The 24552-nt window shown below is 54.9% G+C and overlaps 1 protein-coding gene across 3 annotated transcripts in view; it reads right to left on the reverse strand.

The window, feature by feature from the left end:
- The window catches only part of PEPD (peptidase D), a 113374-nt gene that overhangs the window by 79709 nt on the left and 9113 nt on the right, over positions 1-24552 (reverse strand). For 2 of the 3 annotated variants that reach the window (XM_087870673.1, XM_045796178.2), the window contains exons 3-6: positions 23060-23187; positions 15159-15222; positions 8471-8518; positions 7001-7062 (exon numbers count right to left, since the gene is read on the reverse strand). In XM_087870673.1, the coding sequence (XP_087726799.1) occupies positions 7001-7062; positions 8471-8518; positions 15159-15222; positions 23060-23187 (302 nt within the window). The remainder of the gene's footprint in view (positions 1-7000; positions 7063-8470; positions 8519-15158; positions 15223-23059; positions 23188-24552) is intronic. The other variant, XM_087870674.1, reaches the window with a different exon arrangement.

Consider the following 24552-nt stretch of genomic DNA (forward strand, 5'->3'; position numbering starts at 1 on the left):
CTCCCTGCTCAGCAGGGAGTCTGCTTCTCCCTCTTCCTCTGCCCCTCCCTCTGCTTATGCTCTCTTTCTCTCTCTCTTTCTTAAATAAATAAAATCTTTAAAAAAATAAAAAGAAAAAGAAAAATTCCTAAAGACACAAACTGCCAAAACCGATACAAGGAAAAAAAAATCCAAATAGACCTATGACAAGTAAAGAGACTGAATTAGTAATCAAAACCTTCTCACAAAGAGAAGTTCTGGATCAAACGCCTTCTTCATGAATACCAAATGTTTAAAAACGAATTAACACCAATCTTTCATTAACTCTTACTAAAACTAGAAGAGGAAGGAACACTTTTCAACTCATTCTACAAGCTAAGAATTACCCTGATACCAAAACCAAGACATCACAAGAAAACTACAGATGGAAATCTCTCATGAACATTGGCACAAAAAAATCTTAACAAAATACTAACAAACAAAATCCATCAACATATAAAAAGGATATACACCATGACCAAGTGGGACTTATCTCAAGAATGTAAGGTTTCTTCAACAGACAAAAGTAATCAATATAATACACTATATTAACAGAATATAGAATAAACCCACACAGATGTAGAAAAAGGATCTTACAAAATCCAACAACCTCTCATGATAAAAACACTCAATGAACTAGGAAGAGAAGGGAACTTCCTCAACCTGATAAAGGTATCTACAAAAAACACACAGCCTACATCATAGTTAATGGTCAAAGATGAGAAGCTTTCCCCTAAGATGAGGAACAAGGCCCTTCCTCTCCACTTCTGTTCAACACTGCACACAAGAAACATTTATCATAGTCATCATACACTGGAAGTTTCAACAATTTTCAAAGCATTGAGATACAGAAAACGCTAACTGATTACAGGAGAATTAAACAAGAAATCAGTAACAGAAGGAAAACTACAAAAGCCCAATTTGTTTAGAAATTAAGCAACACACTTCTAAAGACCTGCTGTTCAAAAAAGAATTAACAAAATTAGAAAATAAAAACATGATAAAATATCAGAACTGGTGAAATGCAGGTAAACAATGCCCAGAGGAAAACTGATAGTTCTAAACGTATTTAGTGGAAAAGAAAATTGAAAACAATGATCGATGGGGCGCATGGGTTGCTTAGATGGTTAACCATCTGTTTTCAGCTCAGGTCATGGTCTCAGAGTCCTGGAATCAAGACCCATGTCGGGCTCACAGATCAGCAGGGAATCTGCTTCTCACTCTCCTTCTGCCTCTCCTACTCGTGCGCGCTCTCTCTCAAATGAATAAATAAAATATTAAAAAAAAAAAAAAAAGATGGGGCACCTGGGTGGCTCAGTCGTTAAGCCTCTGCCTTCGGCTCAGGTCATGATCCCAGCGTTCTGGGATCGAGCCCCGCATGGGGCTTCCCGCTCGGCAGGAAGCCTGCTTCTCCCTCTCCCACTCCCCCTGCTTGTGTTCCCTCTCTTGATGCCTCTCTCTCTGTCAAATAAATAAATAAAATCTTAAAAAAGAAAAAAAAAGAAGACAATGATCTAATCTCCCATCCCCAAGCATGTCCCTTTCTTCTCTCTCAAGAAGCTAGAGAAAGAACAAACCTAAAGAAATTAAAAAGAAATTAAAAAGCACAGAAATCAATGAAATAAAAGGCAAACATAAAATGAAAAAAAAATCTATAAAGCCAAAATTTGTTCTCTGGTAAGAGAAACACAATTGAAAAGGAGACCCCAAGAGACAAAAAGATCAGGTTGGGGCACATCATGTGTGACCCAGAGCTCAAGCTGGCAGTGAGAGAGCTGGGGAAGCATGGCATGGCCCAGCACAAAATACAAGCCTTGACAGAGAAGCCAGGGCAGGCGTTCAATGCCCTGGATTCTGAGCCCTGCTCCATCTCAGGTCAGGATATTATACACAGGGCATGCTGGCTTGTGACCAAGCAAGGACTCTCCATGGCCCCGTTACTGGTGTTTGAAAACACCTAACTAATGCCGTGGTTATGCATCCGGCACCCCCACTGGTGGCTGAGCCCATTGAAAAAGGAAGGACAGAGGAGAGAAGTGGGAAGGGGGCATTAACAGGGCTGGGAGGATTCCAGATCTCCAAAGCTTTTGGGACTCCTAACTACACAAATAAGACCAACTCAAAGTCACCTGAAATGTTGTAGCATCAAAGCCCTACTTGTGAAATATCAAAGAGACCACAGGCAGCCAACATGGTTGAGAGTCAAGAACAGAGCAGCAGATGACATAAATCAAGACGACAACACAGACTCTGCCTCTCATTTCCCCAAATGTCACTTTGACGCTAGGAAAAGCAATGGCCTATCTACTCAGCAGGCAAACACAGCAGTAAAATTTCACTTTATAAAATGTACGTACACATACACACATGCTCCTACAGACACATGAGCAGCCAAGTGACCCAGCACACAAACACAGATGCAAACCCAAGATACAATGAACACATGCCCAGGCGGGCACGCACATAATTATATGCAACACACACACACACACACACACACACAGACACCCAGACAGGCATACACTTAGACTAATACAGAAAGATTTACCCCTAAATATACACGCACACGGAAACACACGGACTCATGCAAGAGGGCACCCAGGTACAAAAATACTCAGACAGAGAAACACTCAAGAGACACACAGAAGAGTCCAAAAGACATTCCCCACGGTGTTGACAGGGTTTAACTTGGGGTGATAAAATTTGGATATTCCTTGCTTTTGCCTCTGTACTCTTTAGGGTAAAAACAAATCCACCAGTGCCTATGAGGGCGGGGAGCAAGTGTCCTGGAAGCATTGGGTAATTCCCTGGTGGGCTCAGCCTGAGGGATGGGTGACAAAGGGTGAGTAGGATGGGCCCAAATGCCCCTGCCTGGGCCCCTGGCCTTTTCCCTGCTGTTTCTAATCCCAGGAAGGAGGTGAGGCCCTCTGGAGAATGTGCTCTGCAAGGGCCCCCCACTGCCCTCTCCTGCTAGGGGCTGGGGTGGGTTCCTGTCTCCTCATGGAGATTCCATGGACCATAACGAGAAGCTCAAGTTAATCTATAGTAACTTGATATGCGAGTTACCAGTAACCACAAAGCCCAGTCCCCCCACCACAGACCGGCATTTTGTTGTAATCATCAGGTTTTAACAAAGTCCCTCTATTTCCTGGGTTTAAAAATTCACATCTTTGAATATTTATGTCCCTGCATTAGCAACCCCCAAATTCAGCAATTTCATATTTAACTGCTTATTTAAGTGGAATTAATTTGTAACCAATTGTCTTCAAATATGCAAGGCAATTTAAGTAAATGCCAAAAGATAAGAAATATGCTTATCCTGAATAACCAGCTGATGTAAAATATTGACCATATTTCTCTCTCAGACAACGACATGAAGCTGAGCCCTCAGCAACTCACTGCCCTGGCCCAGGGCTCCTGGGCAGTCTGCCTGCTTTGAAGGGAACTGTCTCACGGCAGGAAGGCACCCCCAAGGGCCACCTGGCCCCTGCAGATGACCTTCTCCTCCATGGTCAGCCTCCCTCTCTCTCAGGAAAATCTGCTCTGATGTCTACCTCCTCAGACGGTAGCAAAGATTTATCGTGTCTGCCTTTGCTCCCAGGCTACAGGAACCGACTGCTCCAGGCAGCCCATGGGGAGAAGCCCCACGCCCTCCTTACCGCTCCCCTACCCTCTTTACCTCAGCTCCAGCTAGCTCTGGCCACAGAACAGCCCTGGCCAGGCCCTCAGCAGGACCTGGCAAGGAGCACCTGACCCTATTCTCCAGCCAGAGCCCACGGGGTGTCCGATCCTTCCACGTCTTCTGTGGGAGCTCTCCCTGCTCCCGTGTGGCCACAGAGGTGTGGCCTGGGCCAGAGCCCAAACTCAGCACAAAGCCCAGCAGACAGTCCCCACCTGCTTCTGTCACCCCCGGGAGAACAGAGACAGCCTTCTTCATAACCCCAGGAGCTCTGGGCCATAGGAAGATCCCGATGCATGTCTACCACCCCCACCCCACCCCTGTCTTCCTGTTCCCTCTGCTCCTGGTTCTCTACCATCCCCACCATTGCAAGCCTGGCCCCTGCCATGATCCAAGAAGGCTGAGAGAGGTCTGAAGTCTCCCAGGACCTAACCCACAGCCCCACCAAGGTCACAGACCCAGAGGCAGCCAACCCCAAGGAGCCACATTTGGAGAGAGGGTTGCAGGCCGACTGCCCACCTGGATGAGCGCCCAGAAGGTCTGGACTGGGTGGACAGGTGAGGCCACTGTTCTATGATCAGCTCCTTTCTCCCCTCCACCCCATGCCAAGGGACAAAGGTGGCCTGGGATGGCCCATCAGCATAAATCTAGAGGCCAAAGCTGAACTTCTGCCACAGCAGGTCGTTCAAAAATCCAAGATGTGAGGTGTTTCAGAGCAGTTCAAAAGGGTCAAAACCCAAACTTCCAGGAATAAGATGCTTTATTAGGGCAGTAAGAAACCACCGGTGATAGACACCGATAGAAAGTAGGACAATAACAAGACTCATTTTGCTTAGGAAACAGGCTATTATTATCCGCAGCAAACAGCTGGAGACGCGGCAGGCAGGTGAATGTGGCTGAGCTGCAGCAGCCCTCAAGGACAATGGCAGAAGCCACGAGGCGACCGAGTCAAGGTGCTGGCAGCCAGGGGACAGAGCGGCATCCAGAAACTGCGACATAGACAGGACTTTCCAGCGGGCAGCTGGAGGCAGAGACTGGGGCCCGAAGTCATACCCATGGCATGCGGGGTAGGGGCCCCCACCACAGGCTCCCACCCCACAGAGCAACCTGAGGGCCAACCTGCTCAAAGGGTGTCCCAGAGGGAAGGGAGGGAGGACCACAGGCAGGTCAGGGGGCTCCGAAGCAGAGAGAAACGGGGGAGGGGCTCTCACCAGCAATGCGTCAGCCGAGACACATGGGTATGGAAACAAATCCCCCAGCCCTGCGGGCAGAGGCTCTCAGCCCAGCAGTGAGGGGCTGGGGAGTACCTCAGAGTCAGCCTCATCTGGACTGGACTACAGATCAGAGAGGGCCCCCAGCCGGGGCCTGGGGAGAACAAACAAAAGTTAAGGCAGCCCCTGGTTCTCCAAAAAAGCTTCCAAATGCCGACTGGGCAGGGTGGGGGGTTGGCAGAGCACAGGCTCCTCTGAGCTCTTGGTAGGGGCTGAGGGGTCCCACGGAACAACAGGGGCCAGAGGCTGAGGTCTGCCTACTGAAGGGAGAGGTCATGTTCACAGCAGGACTCCTCCTAGGGAAGAGGCCTCAGCTTCCACAGCCCACTGACTGCGATGTCCCTGGAATCTCCCCACGCCTCCTCTCTGGGAAAACTTGGGGAGCAGCCAACGGAGCTCCACTCTCAGGGGCCACAACCAGAGCTGCCTCCCATACCTGCCATACCACCTGGCACAACTGTTCCTGGGGTGCTGGGGAGGCATTCTCGGCCACCAGAAACCTCTGGAGGGGGCAGGCAAAGAACCCGCACTCACTGACATTGGGAATCTTATAATCAGTGATTCCGAAGTCTACCTGCCCACTGCACAGCTGGGGAGACTGAGGCTCAGGGGAGCAACAGGGCTTGGCGAGGATGTGCTTGTGAACAAGTGAACAACAGTTTCCTGAGCACCAGCTCCACGCCAGGCTCCGGGGCAGAGCACGATCCCGTTCTGCCCCCATGGCAAGCCCGGCAATACCATGCTATGCGTGGGGAAGCTGAGGCTCAGGGGGCAAGCTCTGTTAAGGTCAAAACACTGGTCGGTGAGGTGACCGTGAAGGCACCTTCCTCCCACTCAGGGCCTTCCCCACGAGGCAGAGACCTAGGGAGGCTGGAGGGGCCAGCCCATGGGAACACAGATGTTGGTGTTGGTCGAGGCAGGTAAGCCAGGCAGTGGCCCCTCGGTAGGGCTGGGAGACAAGGGGAGGCTGGGCCCAGGTCAAGCCATAGCGGGCTGGGCCCATGCCTTCTGCTCCACTCCGGGGCCTGGGGGGAAATGGTGGCTCCACGGCCGGCATTTCAAAGAGCGAGCACGTGGCTACTCTGGGGAAATTCCCAAGAGGATGCAGGGATTTGAGCAATGAGAAGCAAACCTGATACTCGCCCCCATCCCATCGCTCTTATCATTGGGGGAGTGATACATATTTATGAGCTCATAATCCTTCCTAATCACCCCTACATCACACAGACGCACAAACTCCCCGTGGCTCAGGCTCATACATAATTATAAGGCACTTCCTCTGTCTCCGCCTCGGTCCACCAAAGGACAACAGGACGCAGTGGCGCAGGGTAAGGGTGGTGGGGGAGGAGCTGGGGATGGAGGCCCAGGAGCAAGGCTGGGGGGCATCCACACTTAGCAGCCTGGAGGAGCAGGTGCCCCCCCAAGGGCTCCTCTGCCACAGCCTGGGGCCCCACAGACCCCCCCAGGGCCAGTCCCAAGCCGGCCCAGGGACACAGCCCAGCTCTCCAGGGACCTCAGTGTAAGAGGAACAAGGAGGGCACGGTGCCCTACCTCGGTCCCATATCTGCCTTCCTGCCGGGAGAGGCCCAGAAGGGGGAGTAGGGTTTGGAGGATCAGCCCTGGAGCTAAACTAGGGAGCGAGGGCAGGTAAGGGGGTCCCTATCTGAGACCGGGGCAACAGAGGATGCAGGCTGGGAGAAGTCAGTGCCAGGACCGAGGGGAAGAGCTGAGAAGAGTAAGGACCACAGAGCTGAGAGCAGATCTCTAGAGAGGGAGCAGGCCCCCACCTGCACGTGCTCCCCAAGCCCGGGCAGGTCTGCACTTGCATTACGGAGCTCAACCGAGAAGCAGAAGTTGAAGTGATTTTAGGAAAACTATTTTTCTAAACATTTCCTCAAAATACCCGATCTGACTCCTTCTTAGCAGCCTCCTGTTCACGTATTTTGTGTCTAGCTTGCAGACAGGGCAAAGCCTGCTGGTGAAGAGGTGAGCGGGGAAGGAGGGAGACCATTCCAGGGGCCCCAGGACTTACTTGCTGATGCCCTCGAAGGAGGCCTCCCTGCAGACACTGCCGCTGTCCGTGTTGACACCACGCTGCAGAGACAGAGGGAGCATGAAGGGCGGACTCGGCATATGGGGGCGCCCCACGGGGTCCCCACCGTCTGCGTGGGAGGGCCTGCCTCCTCCATCCAGTCTCACGACTAGGGAAGAACCTGGAGTCCCCACCCCCGCCCAGCAAACACATCCCTTCCTGCCATTCAGGTAACTCCCACCCAACCCTGCCCTTCCACCCGTGCACAAAAGCAAGCTGTCCGTTCTCTGCCACAGCTTGAAGGTGGAGGAAAGGGGCTGCACAAACAGCGTCCCAGGTGCACGAAAGCCTCCTCCATCAGACCACTTTGCTGAAACCAGCTCAGGCTGTGCAGGCACAGACAGGGGCGACGGGACCACTCCTCCCCATCTGCTCTCCCAGGCTGGCCCCATCTCCCTCATGCACACACTCCCCACTGTCAAATCCAGCCCTCCTGGAGACGCGGGTAGGACTCAACCCCAACACGATGGCCTCTTCTCAGTGACACCACGGAGCTGTGGTACAACCCTGTCCTTTCCCTGATTGGAAGGAGACTCCAAGTGGAACTCGGAGAGGAGAGGAGACAAAACAAGGGACTCAAAGAAAAGTGTGCCATCCCCAGAGAGGCAAGGCCTTCTCTGTTCCGAGAGAACGGCAGGCCAACGTTGAATAATGCCCCCCAAAGAAAACACATCGGGTCACCTCCGACCACAAACATCTCACGTAATCTTCCTGCTCAGCCATCAAAACAGCAGAGCGGAAAAAAGACACCATGTGAAGTGCTTTAAAAAAAAAAAACCAAGAATTATTTCTGAAAAAGAATCGATGAACAAGGGGAAGAAGGGTCATTTTGGGAGGGAAGAAGCATTATACACTCTCCATATTTGAAACTCCCCAAGGTCAAAAAAGTGCAAGAAAGCAGGCGTCTACCCTGAGCCATTTCAAAGCCCAAGGGCCCCCACAGCCCTATTTAAGGCACCAGGGGCCGACCGTGCACCCCGACCCACCCCCAGGCCATGGCAGCTCATTCAGCGTAACCAATTCTAAATCAATGCCAAACAGTCCAGCAATCTCACGGACAGGCGCCATGGGTGTGTCTTTAAAAGTCTATTAACAATGGAGGAGACACAGGGTAGAAGCACACTGATATTCTACACCCACCAACTCCATGAGCTCAGCCTGACACAAACCCATCCTCCAGCTGGGTTTTAACCCTTGGAGTAGGCGTGGTGTCTTCTGCAAAGACACGGCACATCCCAGGGACACGGAAGATAGAGGACGTGGTCCTGGATGTATTCAGCCATCCTGAATGAGGTGTTTGCTACGTGTTACCCATGACCATTTCTCCAGTTTCCAAATCCTTTGCAGGGGCAGGCAGCTCCCTAAAACCCTTCCCCATGGGTGCCTGGTCCCTGGACACCAGCCACTTACCAAAGTGAGGAGGACAGAGGGGCTCTGTGACGTCAGGACACTGGCGATCTAAAAGGTCAGAAAGAAAAATCCACTTTAGAGCAACCAAGAAGACATCTGATGGAGATGCTACGCCACCATGACTTAACGATGCCAGCCGGTTGCTAAAACAGGCAGTGATGTTGTCCCCATCCTGCAGATGAGGACCCCAAGGCTCGCAGACGCCAAAGGACTTCTGAAAGCCACGTGGCTATCAAGTGCCAGACAGGGATTCACACCTACACCTGGCACACCTTCCCACATGCCACCCTGCCTCTGGGCCCCACACATGTCCCAGGTTCCACACCAGACCCCTCCCCCGAGGCCAGCACCTCTGTCCATCTGCCAGTCCCTCCTGAAAGACCTGTTCCTACTGCCTCTTAGGTACTGATCCCAACAGCCTCCTGTCCCCAGGCAGACACCTTCCTCCCTGCCCCCAGTGATCTCCTAGACTGTGTGGAGGAAGTTACCCCCAACCCCATCCTCTGTCCCCCATCCCACATTCCCATTCTCCATCCCTCCTCCACCTTGATCCACTCAGGCCTCACGTCCCTGCATGCGGGCTGCTTCCTACCCCAGCCCTATGAATAAGTGTGCCATGCAACCTCACCTCTCCATGCCTCTGCTCGGGCTCTGACCCCTGCCTGGAATGCCTCCTCCCCCTCATCAACAGTACTCAGAAGTGAGGCCCTTTGTTCCCCAGACAGGTTCATTCACTCCCTCATCTCCGGCTCCACTCCCTTGGCAAAGTGCCCACCATATTGCATTAGCCAGGACATCTGTACCCGAGAGCACCAAGCACCCTGGTGGAAACGCTTTCTTCCTCTCCTGGCCCCCACGCCTCAGTCTGCCGTGCACCTTGGTTACCAAGGCCACTGCTGTATTTCAGTCCCCCCTGCCCCCACCCGGAACTTTCACACCCTGACACGGGTGAGCGTGAGAAGAATTTGTTGTTTGTTGTTTTAACAGCTTTCCTGAGCTATCACTGACACGCTCTACAATGCACATATTTAAAGTGCACATTTTGATAAGTTTTGACATATGTATATACATGTTTTTTAATACTGAGAGGCTCCCAGAGAAAACCTGGAATATACTGAAAACTATAAGAAGATAAAATACACCTACAATGCCATCCCCAGAGACTTTTTATCTCTGCACGTGAAAACAGAGATCTGTAATGACATCTGGATCACATGAAGTTACACACTTCACTTGTTTCCTGAGATGCAGTATTCTCCAACTACGTGATTTTTACCAGTCACTACCGCCGGGGGAGGGGAAATGCCCAACGAGCCCCTGATCCAGTCCCTGGCCTGTGCCGGTCACTCCAGACATCATCTCTCATCTAACCACCCAGGGAGTTAGGGCTACTCGTGTCCAGATTTCACAAATGTGAGAAAGCTGATGGATTCCATAATTTGTCCAGAATCACAGTTAAAAACGAGCAGAGGCCAGAGTTGAACACACGGCTGTATGGCTCTCTTAATGGACACGGCGCAGTTCATTCATTCATTGCTCTACCGGACACTTAAATAACTTCTAATGATTAACTACTGTAAGTGATGCCCTAATGAGCACTCTTATATACAAGGCTATTTCCTTAACATAAATTCCTTTAAAAATGTATTTCCTTAAAAAAAAAAAAAAATAGACCCAGTGACACTGCTGGGTGAAAAGCCACACGCTTCGTTGAGGTTTTTGATGCGGGTGGCCCGACGATTCTCCAGATGTGTGCCCACCTCCGCCTCCCTGGACCCTCCTATCTGACTCCGGAACTGCTCTGAGGACGACTGAACCCCCTCCACTGTGTGCTGCACACACCAATGGCTCAGCTGAATCCCTGCCACTCCCGCAGGCCCTCCTGGACGAGGGGGGACTCATTAAAAGGCACAAGAGCTGTGTGTGTTGGCCCCTGGGTGTGCTGTCACGTCGACGTGAAGGATCTCCATGCATCAGCACAGAATGGCTCTGTCAATTACGGCGGCAGTCCCGGACAGCAAGCAGGCACCGGGGACGGCACGCATTCCTGTCCTTGGCAGAGGGGGGCCAGATCACAAATGTGTGTTCTGATGGTTTTTCTCTCGCCGACGGCTCGGGATGCACTGGGTAGGTGTGATGGAGAAAGCAGGCCTCTCCGTGCCGCCCTAGGCACAGACGGCCCGAGAGCCGACGCACCAAGCAGGCTGGGCGGCTGCTAGCTGTGGTGGCGTGGCGTCTCCAATTGATCACGACTGCTCGAGTGGACCCTGGTTACTTCTGCGGTTGTAAAACCTCCCCCAGCCTGGCAGCTCCAGCCGCCCTTCTGCACGGAGACCCATTAGCACTACGTTCTCCTCAGCACAGCCCGATTCCACGCCTCAGAAATAAAGGAGACGGGATGCGTCTCTGTGTCGCCAGCTCAAAACGCAGCTCTAGCGCACAGGCCGGCTCGGCTCTGTCAACGCTGGGCCTCGTTTCCACGGAGCGGTGGCCCCCAGGGACCCATCGGCTTTCACAAACCACTGCTGTTAAATGCCCCTGACGTGCTGCATCCCACAGCCAGCATCAATTTCCTGGGCAGCAGGGCCTCTCTGGCAGGTTGAGGGAAATGGCACAGGCAGAATTTATCAGAGCCTCGAGCACGGCGAGGGACCCTCCCTTGGGGACAATCAGAGGCTTCCCGCGGACCCCTCATGCACCCTCATGCTCAGGGCCCCGGCCAGACCTGCAAGCTACTCTTCCTGGGTGATGCGCCAGAGAAAGGGGCAGGGCAGTCCTTAACCAGTGCTCTCAAGAAAGCCTGCACTGGTCTAGAGAGCTGGGCTTCACCACGCAAGCACCCAAGCTTTTAAAAATGAACTGTTTTGGGACACCTGGCTGGTGCAGTCAGTGAAGCGTCTGACTCCTGGTTTTGGTTCAGGTCATGATCTCAAGGTCATGAGACTGAGCCCCATGTCAGACTCCCTCTCCCTCACGTGCATTCTCTCTCTCCAAAGTGAATAAATAAATCTTTAAAAATGAACTGTTTTTCATGGCCATCTGAAACGAGGGTGCAACTTGGTGGCTAGGCAATGCGTCTAAAAATCTGAACTTGTTTCCAGAATGTAAACATCAGGAAAGATAACAAACAACACGGATCTGTGGCTCCTTCTGAACAATCAGGAGTTTCCAGCAACTCTGGACCAGCAGTCCCACGTAGCAGCTGTCCCTTCAGAGATGCCAGCACAGCCCCCGCCACTCCCCGATGTCCCCCCACGCTGAGGCTGTGAGGCAGGCGGCATCCATCGCCAGAGTGCCACGATGGTTTCTCTTACACCCATCCTGCCCAAATCCGAGCCCACGACCCCGGCACCTCCCAACATCTGCCTGGGGCTGTAAAGGACAGCAAGTGTGCACTGTGCACCCCTTTCTCGGGGGCAGTGCCACTTGCTCTGCCTTCTGTAAAGGACAGCAAGTGTGCACTGTGCACCCCTTTCTCGGGGGAAGTGCCACTTGCTCTGCCTTCTGTAAAGGAGAGCAAGTGTGCACTGTGCACCCTTTCTCGGGGGAAGTGCCACTTGCTCTGCCTTCTGTAAAGGACAGCAAGTGTGCACTGTGCACCCCTTTCTAGGGGGAAGTGCCACTTGCTCTGCCTTCTGTAAAGGACAGCAAGTGTGCACTGTGCACCCCTTTCTCGGGGGAAGTGCCACTTGCTCTGCCCTCTCAAGAATTAAAAGCAGGGTCATCTCTGGGGATGAGAGGAGCTCTATCAGACACCTGCATTTTATACATGACAGCAAGTGACCAGCCATGGCCTGGGGTGTGGGGCTTCCTGCCTTCTTTCAGAAAAGACAGGAGTGAGCTGCCTCCCAGCTGTGATTTGTCACGGATGGCTGAGGCAGCCCCAAGTCAGCTGGGAGCCCACACTGTAAAACTGGCCTGGCGAGCCCTTCCCCGATGCAAGGGGCTTCCTGTCACCTTTCGTGATTGAGTAGGCCCCAAGCATCTCAAAGGCCTCCCAGGACAAGCATCTCCGTCCAGCAGTTTATAGCGTCAAGCTCCATTTTGAACCACAGAATATCTAAGACACTTGGGAGCCTGACTCACCCCCTATGTTTGACAGGATAAATGCAGAAGTGGAGCGTCTCTGGGGTCCAAAGGTCCTGGGGTTGCCCCCTAACTCTGCTGCTCCCTGGCTGGGGGGCTGCGGGCAAGGCCCGTTACCTTGGCCTTTGCCTCCTCCTCTGCCATGGGGCAGGAGCTGTGGGTTCACCATGGGACACGGCGCAAGAGATGAGGGGATCCATCTCAATGTTACCGGAACCTACAGGTGCCACCCCAGAGTGAAGCACCCAACCAGCTGTCAACAACGAGCCCTCGTCTCCAGTAAGAACCAGGGCAGTCTAACAGTCATGACAGAACTGATGAACCACGACAGCGATGATGATGGGACACGGCAGATAGCTCCTGGACCCAAGATCCTGTCCTTTGAAGCCTTCATTTAAGATTCTGCTTCGTAAATACAGACTGAGAGTGGGCTGCTCTGTGGGGCCGTGACTCTGCACGATGGCCACAGGCTTTCCCGTCCCGACGCTCTAGACCCACGTCTCTGCATCTGGAGGCCAACTCCCCTCCTTCTCCCCAGAAATCACAGGATGAATGTGATTTTTTTTTTGTCCTGCAGACATAAAAGCAACAATGTCAGAGAACAGCTGGGGAGGCTGCAGCACAGAGACACTCTGACTGGGTGGGCTGAGTCCCGGGCTGCCCCCTCCAAGTTTCTGGGAAGGTCAAGGTCCCCAAGGGCAGTAACGTTAAAACGCAGTTTATGGAGGCAGGAGGGATACACCTGGAGAGGGTCAGGGACACAACCAGAACTGAGGATGGAACAAGTCACTGCTCCCTAGTACCTAGTACTCATTCCCTAGTACTTAGAGATAGAAGGTAAGTGGCAAATGACCTCATCGGGGCGTGCAAATATATGTTCAGACAATTTGAGATCTATACTCAAAGAGATCAATACAACAGGTCACATGTGTATTAACAGACTCTTTAGATGCTATGAGTCACCCCCAGTAACTTGGTAATGAAATCCCAGGACAAAAAAGAAAGATCCATCAAAAGCCTCATCTCCACAAGCCAACCAGGCAGCAAGTGCTGCAGAAACAGGCGCCCATGGCCTCGTGGACGCAAGCCGCACTCCTTGCCCAAGACCCTCCTGACCAGGCACCGCCCTGCCAGTCACCTCCTGCAGCAGACCGTGTCCTGGCTGCTGAGTTGTCTCAACCAGCTCTGACGCCCGCATGCCCCTGGAGCCAGGAGGGCAGAATGTGACAGTAATGTCTGGGGGAAGGAACTGGGCATTAGAGACAAATAGAAAGCAGCAAAAGGCAGAGTGCAGAGCAGAACACAGCCAGTACCCAGCAAGTCCACCACAGGTCCCACGAGCCGGGGCTGGGGGGGGCGCCAGTGGGGACCAGCATGGGATACAGCCGGCTGGCACGGGCCTCGGAGCATGGTAGGATACACAGAGAGGACTGGGCACGGCAGTCTAGGGCAGCAGAGCTGGAGCAGGGCCGTGTCTGTGTGTGGGGCAGCACTAACGCAGGCCTGCCTGGGGCTGGGCATCCCCGAGTAGGTTGCGTCGGGCCCCTGCCCCAGGGCCGAGACACACTGCTTTCTCAGTACGCTGTGGGCCTGGCCAGGATCCCTGCGAACCTGCTTCCCACCAGTGTCGTCACTCCCCAACACAGTCCGTGTCCTACCCAGGGGAAGGGGGAGCTGTTGGTCTCCAGCTGGCTGGCCCCTCAGCTGCTTCCACACTGGGCCCCAGCTCTTAGGTATGTCCACGTGCGATCTCGGTCTGGCTAGGGAAATGTGCCATGGGAGGGCCCCATCCAGCTGGTCCTGCCAGGCTGGGGGTGGACCCCGAGCGGCAGGTGCCGACCTCTTGGTGCTTATGTTCTACCTAGCACTGACCCACACATGGTGTGGGGGTTGTAACAGTGCCCAGGGACCGAGCAGAGAGGCCTCCCTGTATGCCCGGCGTGGCTGCAGTGTTGGGGACCTTGGTCCCCCACGGAGACCACAGGGGGGCATGGCTGTGCTCTCATCTCTGCCCCAGCCCCATCCCATCAGCAGTGGAAGTCAGGGACAGCCCCCTGTGACTGCCTGGATCTGGGACAGATGCAAAGCCCCAGAAGGACAGTCATCCACATACCCAGGCCACATGCCACCACTGGGCAGCCACGCTGGGAAGTAGATTAAAGCCAGGGGACGAACAACTGCACTGCACCCCACGGGCCTCTCAAAGTCTGGGGCTTTTCTGGCAGCAGCATGTACAACCAGCCGTGGCTACAGAGAGGATCCCCCAACATGTGAAGGCCCAGGCTGAGCCAGGGGGGCATTTAGATGAGACCTCCCAGAGACGTCCTCCCTCTGGGGAGCTCAGCAGCCACAACCCAGGTACCAGAGGCCTCCAGCCACTGAGTCAGGGCCACTGGCCAGGCAAAGGGGGCCTCTTCAGGGAAGTCTGAGGTACACACATCCCGCCTGCACTCTCTGAACGAGGGCACTGCTGAGGTGGTGGTGGCCGAGAGGTGGTATCCCACAGCAGGCAGCCAGGCAATGGCAGGGAGAGGAAGGGGGTATCAGCACAGAGGAGTGAGGGAGGCCTCAACGGCTCAGCGAGGAGTCGGCTGCTACTGACCTCGTCTGTATACTGGACGTCATCCACGGCATACTTCTCCTTGAAGTACTCCTTGGAGTGGATCCTCAAAGGGAAACACAAGGAATGCCAGGGTCAGGGTTTGGCCATACTCAGCACAGGCTGCCTTCCCACCCCCAAGCCCAGACCATAAAGCCCCGGGCCCAGCCCTGCCCTGACACAGACTCGGGCAGCAAAGGGCACGGGGCCACAGAGTGAATGCTGAACCACACCTGCTTCCCCTGACCTCCCCCAGCTGACCTCCACTCGTCCTTGGAGCCCATGACCCTGGCCACCTGCAGTAAGTATCTGCAGACCAAACTTCCCCCTCCACCACCAGTGAGAGCCCACCGGGCAGCCAGCCAGCATACCCTTTGGGGCATGAAATAACCTGCCTCCCAGGAGCTCCCCCATGGAGCCTCTTTAGAGGAAAGTTTTTAAATTAACATTTTAAAGAAGTCAATATCAGTATTACTCATTGTGATGAGAAACATTCAAGCTTACTCATCATCCCTGAAAAATCAGCCATGAGAAGAGAGAGACAAAGGGAGGAGGAGGTTGGGCCACCTCCCAAAGGGCTCCCGGTCATGGTCGCAGTGCAGCATGGACTCCCTAGCCTCCCGGTCAGTGACTGAGTTGATGTCACTGCTGGTGACAGGGCTCACACGAGGTGGAACACTAGCCATGAGGGGAGGGTGTCACCAGCCAAGTCTAATGACGCACACACGCCATCCTGCGCCATCCCACGCCTAGGCACCACATCAGCATGGGGGCATATGCCCCCAGCCCGCCTGTGATCACATGGTATTCTAGTCACCAAGTGTTAGATCCGAAAGAGGCCTCAGGAGAAAACAGCAGATGGTTCTCAGCCTGTGCTTCCTGGACTCTCAAGGGTGAGCAGATGACGGGGGTGAGGGTGCCAAGGACAGGGTGCCTGGGGAGGCCCAGAGGGGACAGGGGAGGGAGTACACTTCCAGACTTGGAGATGACCACCTCCAAGAGTGAGCTCCCTGTGCCTGTGAGACACCAGTGACCAAAGTCACTGGCCAGTAAAGAGAAGCCCACTCCCCTCCCTGAGCCCTGCACCACTCCCCTCTCCACTCAAGCATGCATCAGACAGATCGTGGCCAGGAAGCAGGCAGCATGGACCAGGGAACAGATGGGCGGGCCTTGGAGACCAGCAGGGAGCTCAAAGCCACACGCAGCGAGCACCCTTTTGTCTTCTCTGAAGGGGGCACTGGGTGTCAAGCTCTTGCTGTTATTAAGTTTGCACAATGCAGTCACATTAGCTTCCACGTCCGAGACAGGACTCAAAAGTTAAATGGCCAAAGTCTGGCAAGGCCATTAGCACAGCCTGAAACAGCTACAGGGCAGAACGGATGATAAACACCTCACCCGGATGCTGGAGGCCCGGTTCTCTGTCTACCACGGACAGCTCACTGAGCCTTGGCGACTAAGTGGTGACACTCTCAGCCATGCACAAAAGCACATGCCAGAAGGGTGAGGTGGGGCCACCGGTGTCCTCACCACCACGTCCACCCTCGACTGCACCGGCTGTGGTCCCAGCTCCAGGACAGACGCCCCACATCCTCAGCAGGTCTCCAACCCACCTCTGGCCCCATCACTTCGTCGCTTGCAGCTGTGACAGGCATCCAAAGAAAACTGCCAGAATATTTTGGAAGTGCCAAGAACCTGCTTTTAAGGGATGCTCCATACAGGGGGGCATCTCAGCCACCCCCCCAGGGAATGTGTGCCTGCCTGCCTGCCTGCCTGCCTTGCCCAGGAGTCTTGGCGGTCAGGCCTCTGCACAGACCTAGACTTGAGATCCGGGAACGTCTCCGTGTACTCAGCCTGAGGTCAAGATCTTCACAATGTGGAAGCAGAGGAGATAGGAGGAGGAGGGGTAAAGGCTAGGCAAACACCAGGTAGCTGTGATCTGTGGGTGGCCCCGGGGCTGCACACTCGCCTGTCCAGCCCTCGCCTGCCAGCCACAAGCCATCCACTTGCCACAGGAGCCAAGGAGCAGCCAGGGCCAGCCAGCCCAACCGCTGCCACCCTGATTATCTGGGAGGAAGTGAGGGCGGGTGCCAGCCCCCACCATGTGCCCCTTGCCCTCCTCAACGAGGTTGAAGGACACAGTCCAGAACACCCACTGGGCCTCAAGGGCCAAAATCACCCAATTACCACAGGCCTGGTTCTCAACAGGAATGACCACTTGACAGATATAATCTGAAAAGCTGTGAGCATCTTTTTTTTTTTTTTTAAGATTTTATTTGTCGGAGAGAGAGAGCGAATGGACAAGCAGGGGGAGCGGCAGAGGGAAAGGGAGAAGCAGACACCCCGCTGAGCAGGGAGCCTGATGGAGGACTTAATCCCAGGACCCTGGGATCATGACCTGAGGCGAAGGCAGATGCTTAACCGACTGGGCCACCCAGGCGCCCCAAGCTGTGAGCATCTTTTCTGGCACTCTGCATGCCTTTCTTTACAAAAAGGCAAAGATGATTAAGTTTTGAATACTACTTATTTTTCATGTTTGGGGGCTAATTATAGTAAAAATAGTTTAAATGTCACCCGAAGGGTTAAGCCAGCCACCAGAGGCTCCGCAGCCATGATCCGGGAGGGGTGACTGAAGAAGGAGCGACATGCCCACAAGAGCCATCCAGAACCAGCAGGAAAGGTCACCGGGCAGCTACAGACCCACTGAGCGCCAGGCTGGTGGCAGCCACGTGGAGGGCCTGCACCCTGCCCTGCCTGGAGTCTGCGGTCCAGCAGGGCAGCACATGCCACATCCCACCATACTGGAGATCCAGATAAAGCCAGTGGACTGGGAAGGAGTGGGTCAAAGGGGACGTGGACCCCACCCCAGAAATCCTCCCTTCAAAGGGAAGGGACAGCTTTGGTGGCAGAGAGGAGAGAGCGCCCCACTCAAAGGCGTTTGTGCCTTCGCCGCCAGCAGCTGGGCCCGGCACGACTTAGAGCAGGCCTTTCCCAGAACTCAGGGTCAGGGTCGACACACTGAGCAGCAGCACCCAGTGCGGGGCCTCCTGTGGGAGAGACGTTAAAGGAATGCGCGTGGTGTGGGCACGATGGAGCCCTCGAGAATATGATATTGCCAAGCACAGGTCTTGCCGGCCAGCTGCCCACCTGTGTGTGGTTGATGAATAAATAACAGGACCAAATTACAGCAGTCACCATCAATTTCCAGCGGCCAGAGTCCGCCTTCAGCTGCACACAATGCCGTTGCCTCTCATTCTGCTCCCAGCACAACGCCGCCGCTCACTCCCGAACGGAGGTCGGCAACCACTTCCAGAATCCAGAGGCTGGTCAGAGAAAAGCAGATCTCTCCACAGCAATGCCGGTGCCAGGTCCTGAGGACCACAACCGCGACTGAGGGGCCGCTGCACGGCGGGGGGGAGGAGAGCACGAGGGCTCCGGAGGTGATCAAAGGAGGCCTGTGGTCAGCAGAGCCAGAGCCCCGGGACAGGTGCCTGAGGATTTCAGCACCTGCCCAGCCAGGAGGCCAGGCTCCTCCGAACCGCCTGCGTGAGGAGCCAAAGGAACTCCCGCAGAGTCCTCAGGAAGGCCCGCACCTTCCTCAGTGCCCCACCACAGTGCCCACCCTGTAGACAGAGGGAGACGGGGCGAGGCCACCGGGCGGGCGGAGGCAGCCGTGGTCCAGGGGTGTGTGGGGGTGGGGAATGGTGGCTGCGAGAAACCACACAACAGATGCAACCCCCCACTCCACATGCACACGTACACACCGCATGCCATACCACACACAGCACCTCAAACCACACTGCACCACGAGTACCCACGCTACACACACCCCGCTCCATGTGCACACGCACACACCACGTACCTGAGATACACCGTGCCGCGTGCACGCCCCGCCCCCGACACATACACACGACACACACACTCCATACACACATGACCACAGCACACTGCACCATACCACACACGTACCCACACAGCATGCATGTGCATGCACACCACATGCACACACCCCACTGCACATATGCACATACACACCACATACCGCGCACACCCAAACCACACACACCATACATACATCACACCCACCCACAGCACCATCCCCATAACCACTCCCCCGATACCACACACACACACACACACACACACACACACAAACCAGCTCAGGGCCTCAGGGCCTCAACCCCAGAGAAACTCACTCCTGGGCAGTGCCCTCCGTAGGGTAAGCACCCTCCTCCTGGCAAACCCCACATCAGGCATCCTGTCTCACATTCTGAGCCCACCGTCTCAGCCAGGGACAGGAGCAGAGCACAGTCAAGCTGCAAAGGTTCTAGGAGGGTCCCCCAAATTGGCCTAGAGTCACTCACCCTCTATGGGCACTGAAGCTGCCCTGTACTGAGTCACAGAGACAATTTCCTGCCTGCTCAGAGGACCCCAGACACCCCAGCAGCCAAACCTGCCATCAGCTAAGCCAGATTCTGACAAAAATGATGGGAAACACTCACATCCAAAGGCATGAGAATTTTGTAAGCAAAGATTCCAAATGAAAACAAATCAGGAGCTACCACACTCCTGTCCCAGAAAAGGCCTGGGGCAAGGAACAGGCCAGGCAGCAGGCTGCCCACGGGCCCCTCGGCATCTCCTACCCGACAACAGGACCCTGCCCTTTATGCAGGAAGCGGCAGATCCGCAGATGGGAGTGCTGCTTCCCTGGACGGCTTTGGAGTGCGGTATCTGCCAGATGGATTCACAAAAGCCATCAGATAGAGACTCAAAAGGAAGCTGAGGAGCTGAAGGTCAAATGTTCAGTCTGGTGGGTTTTGATTGCAAAGGCCAGGTAATCCCAACAGCCTCGCTCCCGAGCCCTATTGATTATGAGAGTGTCTGGAAACAGCCACACGCAATCAGATCTGGCCACTCCCCAACTCCAGCCCCAGACAACCAACCCCTTCGCCACTGTCCCTTTGTAACTGAGCCTTCTCTCCCAAAGGCTCGGGACATGGGGACCAGGAGAGGGACACACCAGAGCAGGAGAAGGCAAAGGCCTCCCGGGTGGCCACAGTGGGGAGGCAGGTCTGCAGGAGACAAGGGTCTAGCTCTCTGCCTTGGAGCCGGAAGGCCCCCTGGGACCGACCTGCTCATTCTGGCCTGCCCGGCGTGGAGCCTTTCCAACAGGGAGACCCATACTGCAGACCCATCTCTACACTCCAAGGTCACACAAGCCTCTATGTCCACACCAGCCAATCAGCTGGCTCAGCAAAGCAGGGCCAGGCTAAAGGAGAACTTTTTTGGTAAAGATTTATTTATTTATTTTAGAGAGAGAGAAAGAGAGAGAATGTGTGGGCACGAGCAGGGGGAGGGGCAGAGAGAGAGGGAGAGCGAGAATCTCCAGCCGACTGCCCACTGGGCATGGAGTCTGACGCAGGTCTCAATCTTACGACCCTGAGATCGTGACCTGAGCCGAAATCAGGAGTCAGATGCTCAACTGACTGAGCCATCCAGACGCCCCTAAAGGAGAACTTTTAACAGCGGCCCTGAAAACCAGCCACGGCCAAAGCATAGAACATTATTCCAGCATTACTGAGGATTACACTTCAGAATAGCCAACTGCTAACAGTTGTTCCCTGACCAATCAGGTCCTGGGTTTTAAACCCTCCAGTCAAGTGCCATTTGGCTCCCCAGATGGTGGCTGTGGGGAAACATGGTGAGATTTGCTCAGATTTTCCCACTGGATGGTGGAGTTCCCAAGGCAGGGACAGCCCTCTCCGCCCACAGCCCTGGAAGGATGTCCACCCTCCAGGATAGGCACTCCCCGACTTGATGCAAGGCAAAGCAGCAGACAGAAGAGGAGATGCGCTTGGAGCCTCCCTCCGCCATCTGCAGACAGAAAGGGCAGTGAGGCCCTGCTCAGACCCTCCCCTAGCACCCTATCCATGCCCACGTCTCACAGCGGAGCCCCTCTGCCCGCAGGACTGGCACTCCCAGAGCCAGCAGACGGGACTGAGGGGCAGCTCAGAGGGCAGCTAGATGGGCACCTAGGTGCTGCCCAGGTGCCAGGGGCCCTGCTATTTGCAGGACTTGCCACTAGCAGGCAGGGCAGAGGCCACAGCTCTGTGATCACCTTGTGTGAAGGAAGGGTTCTGGAAGAATACTCTTACCAAGACCAGACCTACACTCCACCAGGAAACTCCTCACCACAGCTGTACCAGTTACAGGGCTTTGTAGCAAACCATACTGATATTTTTCACATTCACGAACTCTGAAGGTTCAGACTTGGCACAGAGCCCAAAGAGGACAGCTTATCTCTGCTCCACGAGGTCTGGGACCTCAGCAGGACTCAAAGGCTGGGGCTTGGAGTCACCCACTCTGGTGGGTGGTCTGGCTGTCAGCCGGGGCCCCACTCCCATCCATGAGGTCCCCCTACATGGGTGAGTGTGGGCTTCCTCACAGCATGGCAGCTGGGTTCGAGGGCAGGTGTCCCATGAGCAAGAACCAGGAGTCTAGCCACAAGGCGACCCTGCCACATTCACCCATCAAGGCAGTCACCAGGTCCCAACCCGAGTCAAGCAGGAGGGAGAAGAGGCCAGCTCTCCAACGGCAACAGCCACAAATATTCTGGCTGCCTGTCCCTGGCATCTTTACCACCTCATTTCAGTGTCACAAAGGTAACCATCCCCACAGTGCCCATCACTATGATGACAGCCCCGGCGGTGTCTCACGAGCAGCCTTGTCACTGTCCCACAGATAAGGATTCAGCAGCCACAACAGTGACAAGACCTGCTGTGTGAGGAGGCCATGCCCCGCCATCCGGCCAGCTTCCAGCAAGACTGACCCACGGGACCTGCAGAGGCCACGCCACCACCCGGAACCTGTTTTTCTTTAAAGCAGGGCACACGTAAGGATTCAACCAGGAGTATGATGAAGGCTGACTATCAGGGCTACAACAGGACGGGGAGGCAAGAGTTGGGTGACGTGGAACCACCCTTCCACAAGATGACAGAAGAGGTACCTCTCAGGCCAACAAAGGAGGCTCTGGAGTTTGCACTGAAGGGCTGGTGGGGGAGGCCCTATTCTGGCCCTCTGCACGGAGCAGCTCCCTATAGCAGCCACAGGCCCACCAGCCCACCTGGTAATGAGTGTTCAGGGGCACCAGGCAGCAAGGGCTGCAACTGAGTCATGAGCCCAGAAGAATCACTCTCCAGGAAGAAATGACATGCCAAAGGTGATGAGCATTTAGCAGGATCCCCTGAGTGCCTCGAGCACCCATGGTTAAGTACGGCTTCTGCCTCGGCACCTCTGAGCAGGCACAAGGGGCAGACATGGCCAAGGGCCCTGGAGCTGGTAGGTCACATGGACAATCGGGAGGAGGCCTCGAGCACAGCCCAGGCCCCGGTCCCACACTCCTCACACAGCCTAGAGACACTGCCCTGTCTCACAGGTGAGCTGACTGAGGTAGGGCCTCCATCAGAGCCAGAGACAGGCACAGAGCAGGCATCCAGCAACACTCCATGAGGGATGGGCCTTGCAGAAGGGTCCCAGGCTGCCCTCTCTGACCCGAGACAACCCCCATTGACACCCAAGGTGGGGCCATCTCCCGCTGATGCCACGCAGGAGTGATGGCCCACTGGGGCCAAAGCCTCCGGCATTTTAACAAAGCTGGGAATCCAGAATTTCAAGATTAAGAAATAGTACCTCCAACACAAAGATGACCATAGGCTGTGGCTGCGGCCCCTTCTTCACCAAGGAGGCAAGGATCTGGCCCCAAGCAGGCTGTAAATGGACCCGACCACTGACACTGCCCTTACCCCCACTACTCCTTCCCTCCTTGCCATCACAAGCCAGCCCCCCATCCCACCGCCCTGACCCTAGTGGTCAGCAGACACAGTCACATGGCCCGGACTGCTCCTTACTTTCCCATCCAGGTGGCATAGCTGGCAGGAAGCCTGGGCACAAACAGGGTCGACTTCCCGGTGCCAACATCAATCGTCCCATAGCAGCCTGGATCAGTGACGCCGAATGCCCAGTGAAAGAAAGACTCCTGTGACGGGAACAAGGACCTTGGTTACCCGGTCAGCAGGACAAAAATGTGAGGCACAAGGAGAGAGGTGGGGTGTCAGATCGAGCACCCCAGAGAGTCAGCTCAGGCTCCCTAGCTCTTGGAGCCCATCCCCCACCCAGCCTCACATAGTTCCCCACCTGTGCACTCTGCCCCTCTGTGCCAGTGGCAGGTTGCCCACCACCCCCTTCCAGATTTGGCATGGGCAGCCCAGCTGGCTCCTCCCACCCTGCTCTGAGCCTCCTCTGAGGAAGCACGGTCCATGCGTGTGCCCAAGCCCCACCTCCAACCCTCTCTGGCCACACCCCTCAGGGCCCTGGCCAGGCACCCCAGGGCACACTAGGACACGGGTGCCCACACGACCCACAGGCCCGGTGCAGCCCTACTGCGCCTCTCTGTTGCCCCCATGCCCGAAGGAGGGCAAAATGCCACCTTGACTTAGGCACCCAGGCCAGACATCTGCACGGAAATGGATTCCTCCATTCAGGACTTCTTACTTCCTTCTCCCACCCCCGGGGCAGCTGATGACTTCAGTGTTTAGCAATAAACACTGAGCTCAAATAATGTTATAAAGGTATGAAGTGGAGGAGGATCTCTTCTAAAATTAACCTTGCATAACAGCAGTAAGGGAGCCAAAGGCTGAATTTAGGAGATCGGCTTTTAAACTACAGAATACATAAACCTCAGGAAGCATCAAGACTAGTCAGAAAAAACTTATTGAGACCGCCATGTCTCTAGCAACCAGGGGACTGCAGGCTTGCAGCTGCAAGAACGTGGCACAGGGAAACTTTCCAGCGGGAGCCGCTTTCGACAAAAACACTCCAATCGCTCTCAGCAGCTGACAGCCCATCTGTGTCCTGTGGGGTGGACACAGTCCAGCTGGGGAGGCCACGTCTTGCCGCCCCTCCACACTCAGGTCCCTTTCACGTTTCCCTGCCTCCTCCTGGCCTGGATGCCAGATGGCCATGTCCCCTAGGCTATGCCTGACCCCAGGGAGTTTCAAAAGTTCCCAACATGTCAGGCACCAGCTCTGGGTATGGCAGGGAGAAGAGACAGCCCTATCCTTAGAGTCCAGAGATGGGATTCTAATTAATCCCGGCTCCCCCTCTGGCAAGTCATTTCCTCTCTGAGGCTCAGTTTCATCATCTGTAAAGTGGGTGCAAAGCTGGGATCGATGAGAGTGGGGCCAGCTCAGGGTCTCTCCAGCTTTCTGGGTGAGCCCCTCTGTTGAGGGTCCTTGCTCCTGCTCCTGGAAACTGAGTGATGCCAGTGATTTGCAGCCAAGGCCACCACATCCAGGCTGGCTTCCTACAGCTAGGCCAACCTCCATCACGCAGGGTTCCAGAA

This window comes from Ursus americanus, chromosome 21, assembly GCF_024610735.1.
Source record: "Ursus americanus isolate L20-20 chromosome 21, mUrsAme1.1.p, whole genome shotgun sequence".
NCBI lineage: Eukaryota > Metazoa > Chordata > Mammalia > Carnivora > Ursidae > Ursus > Ursus americanus.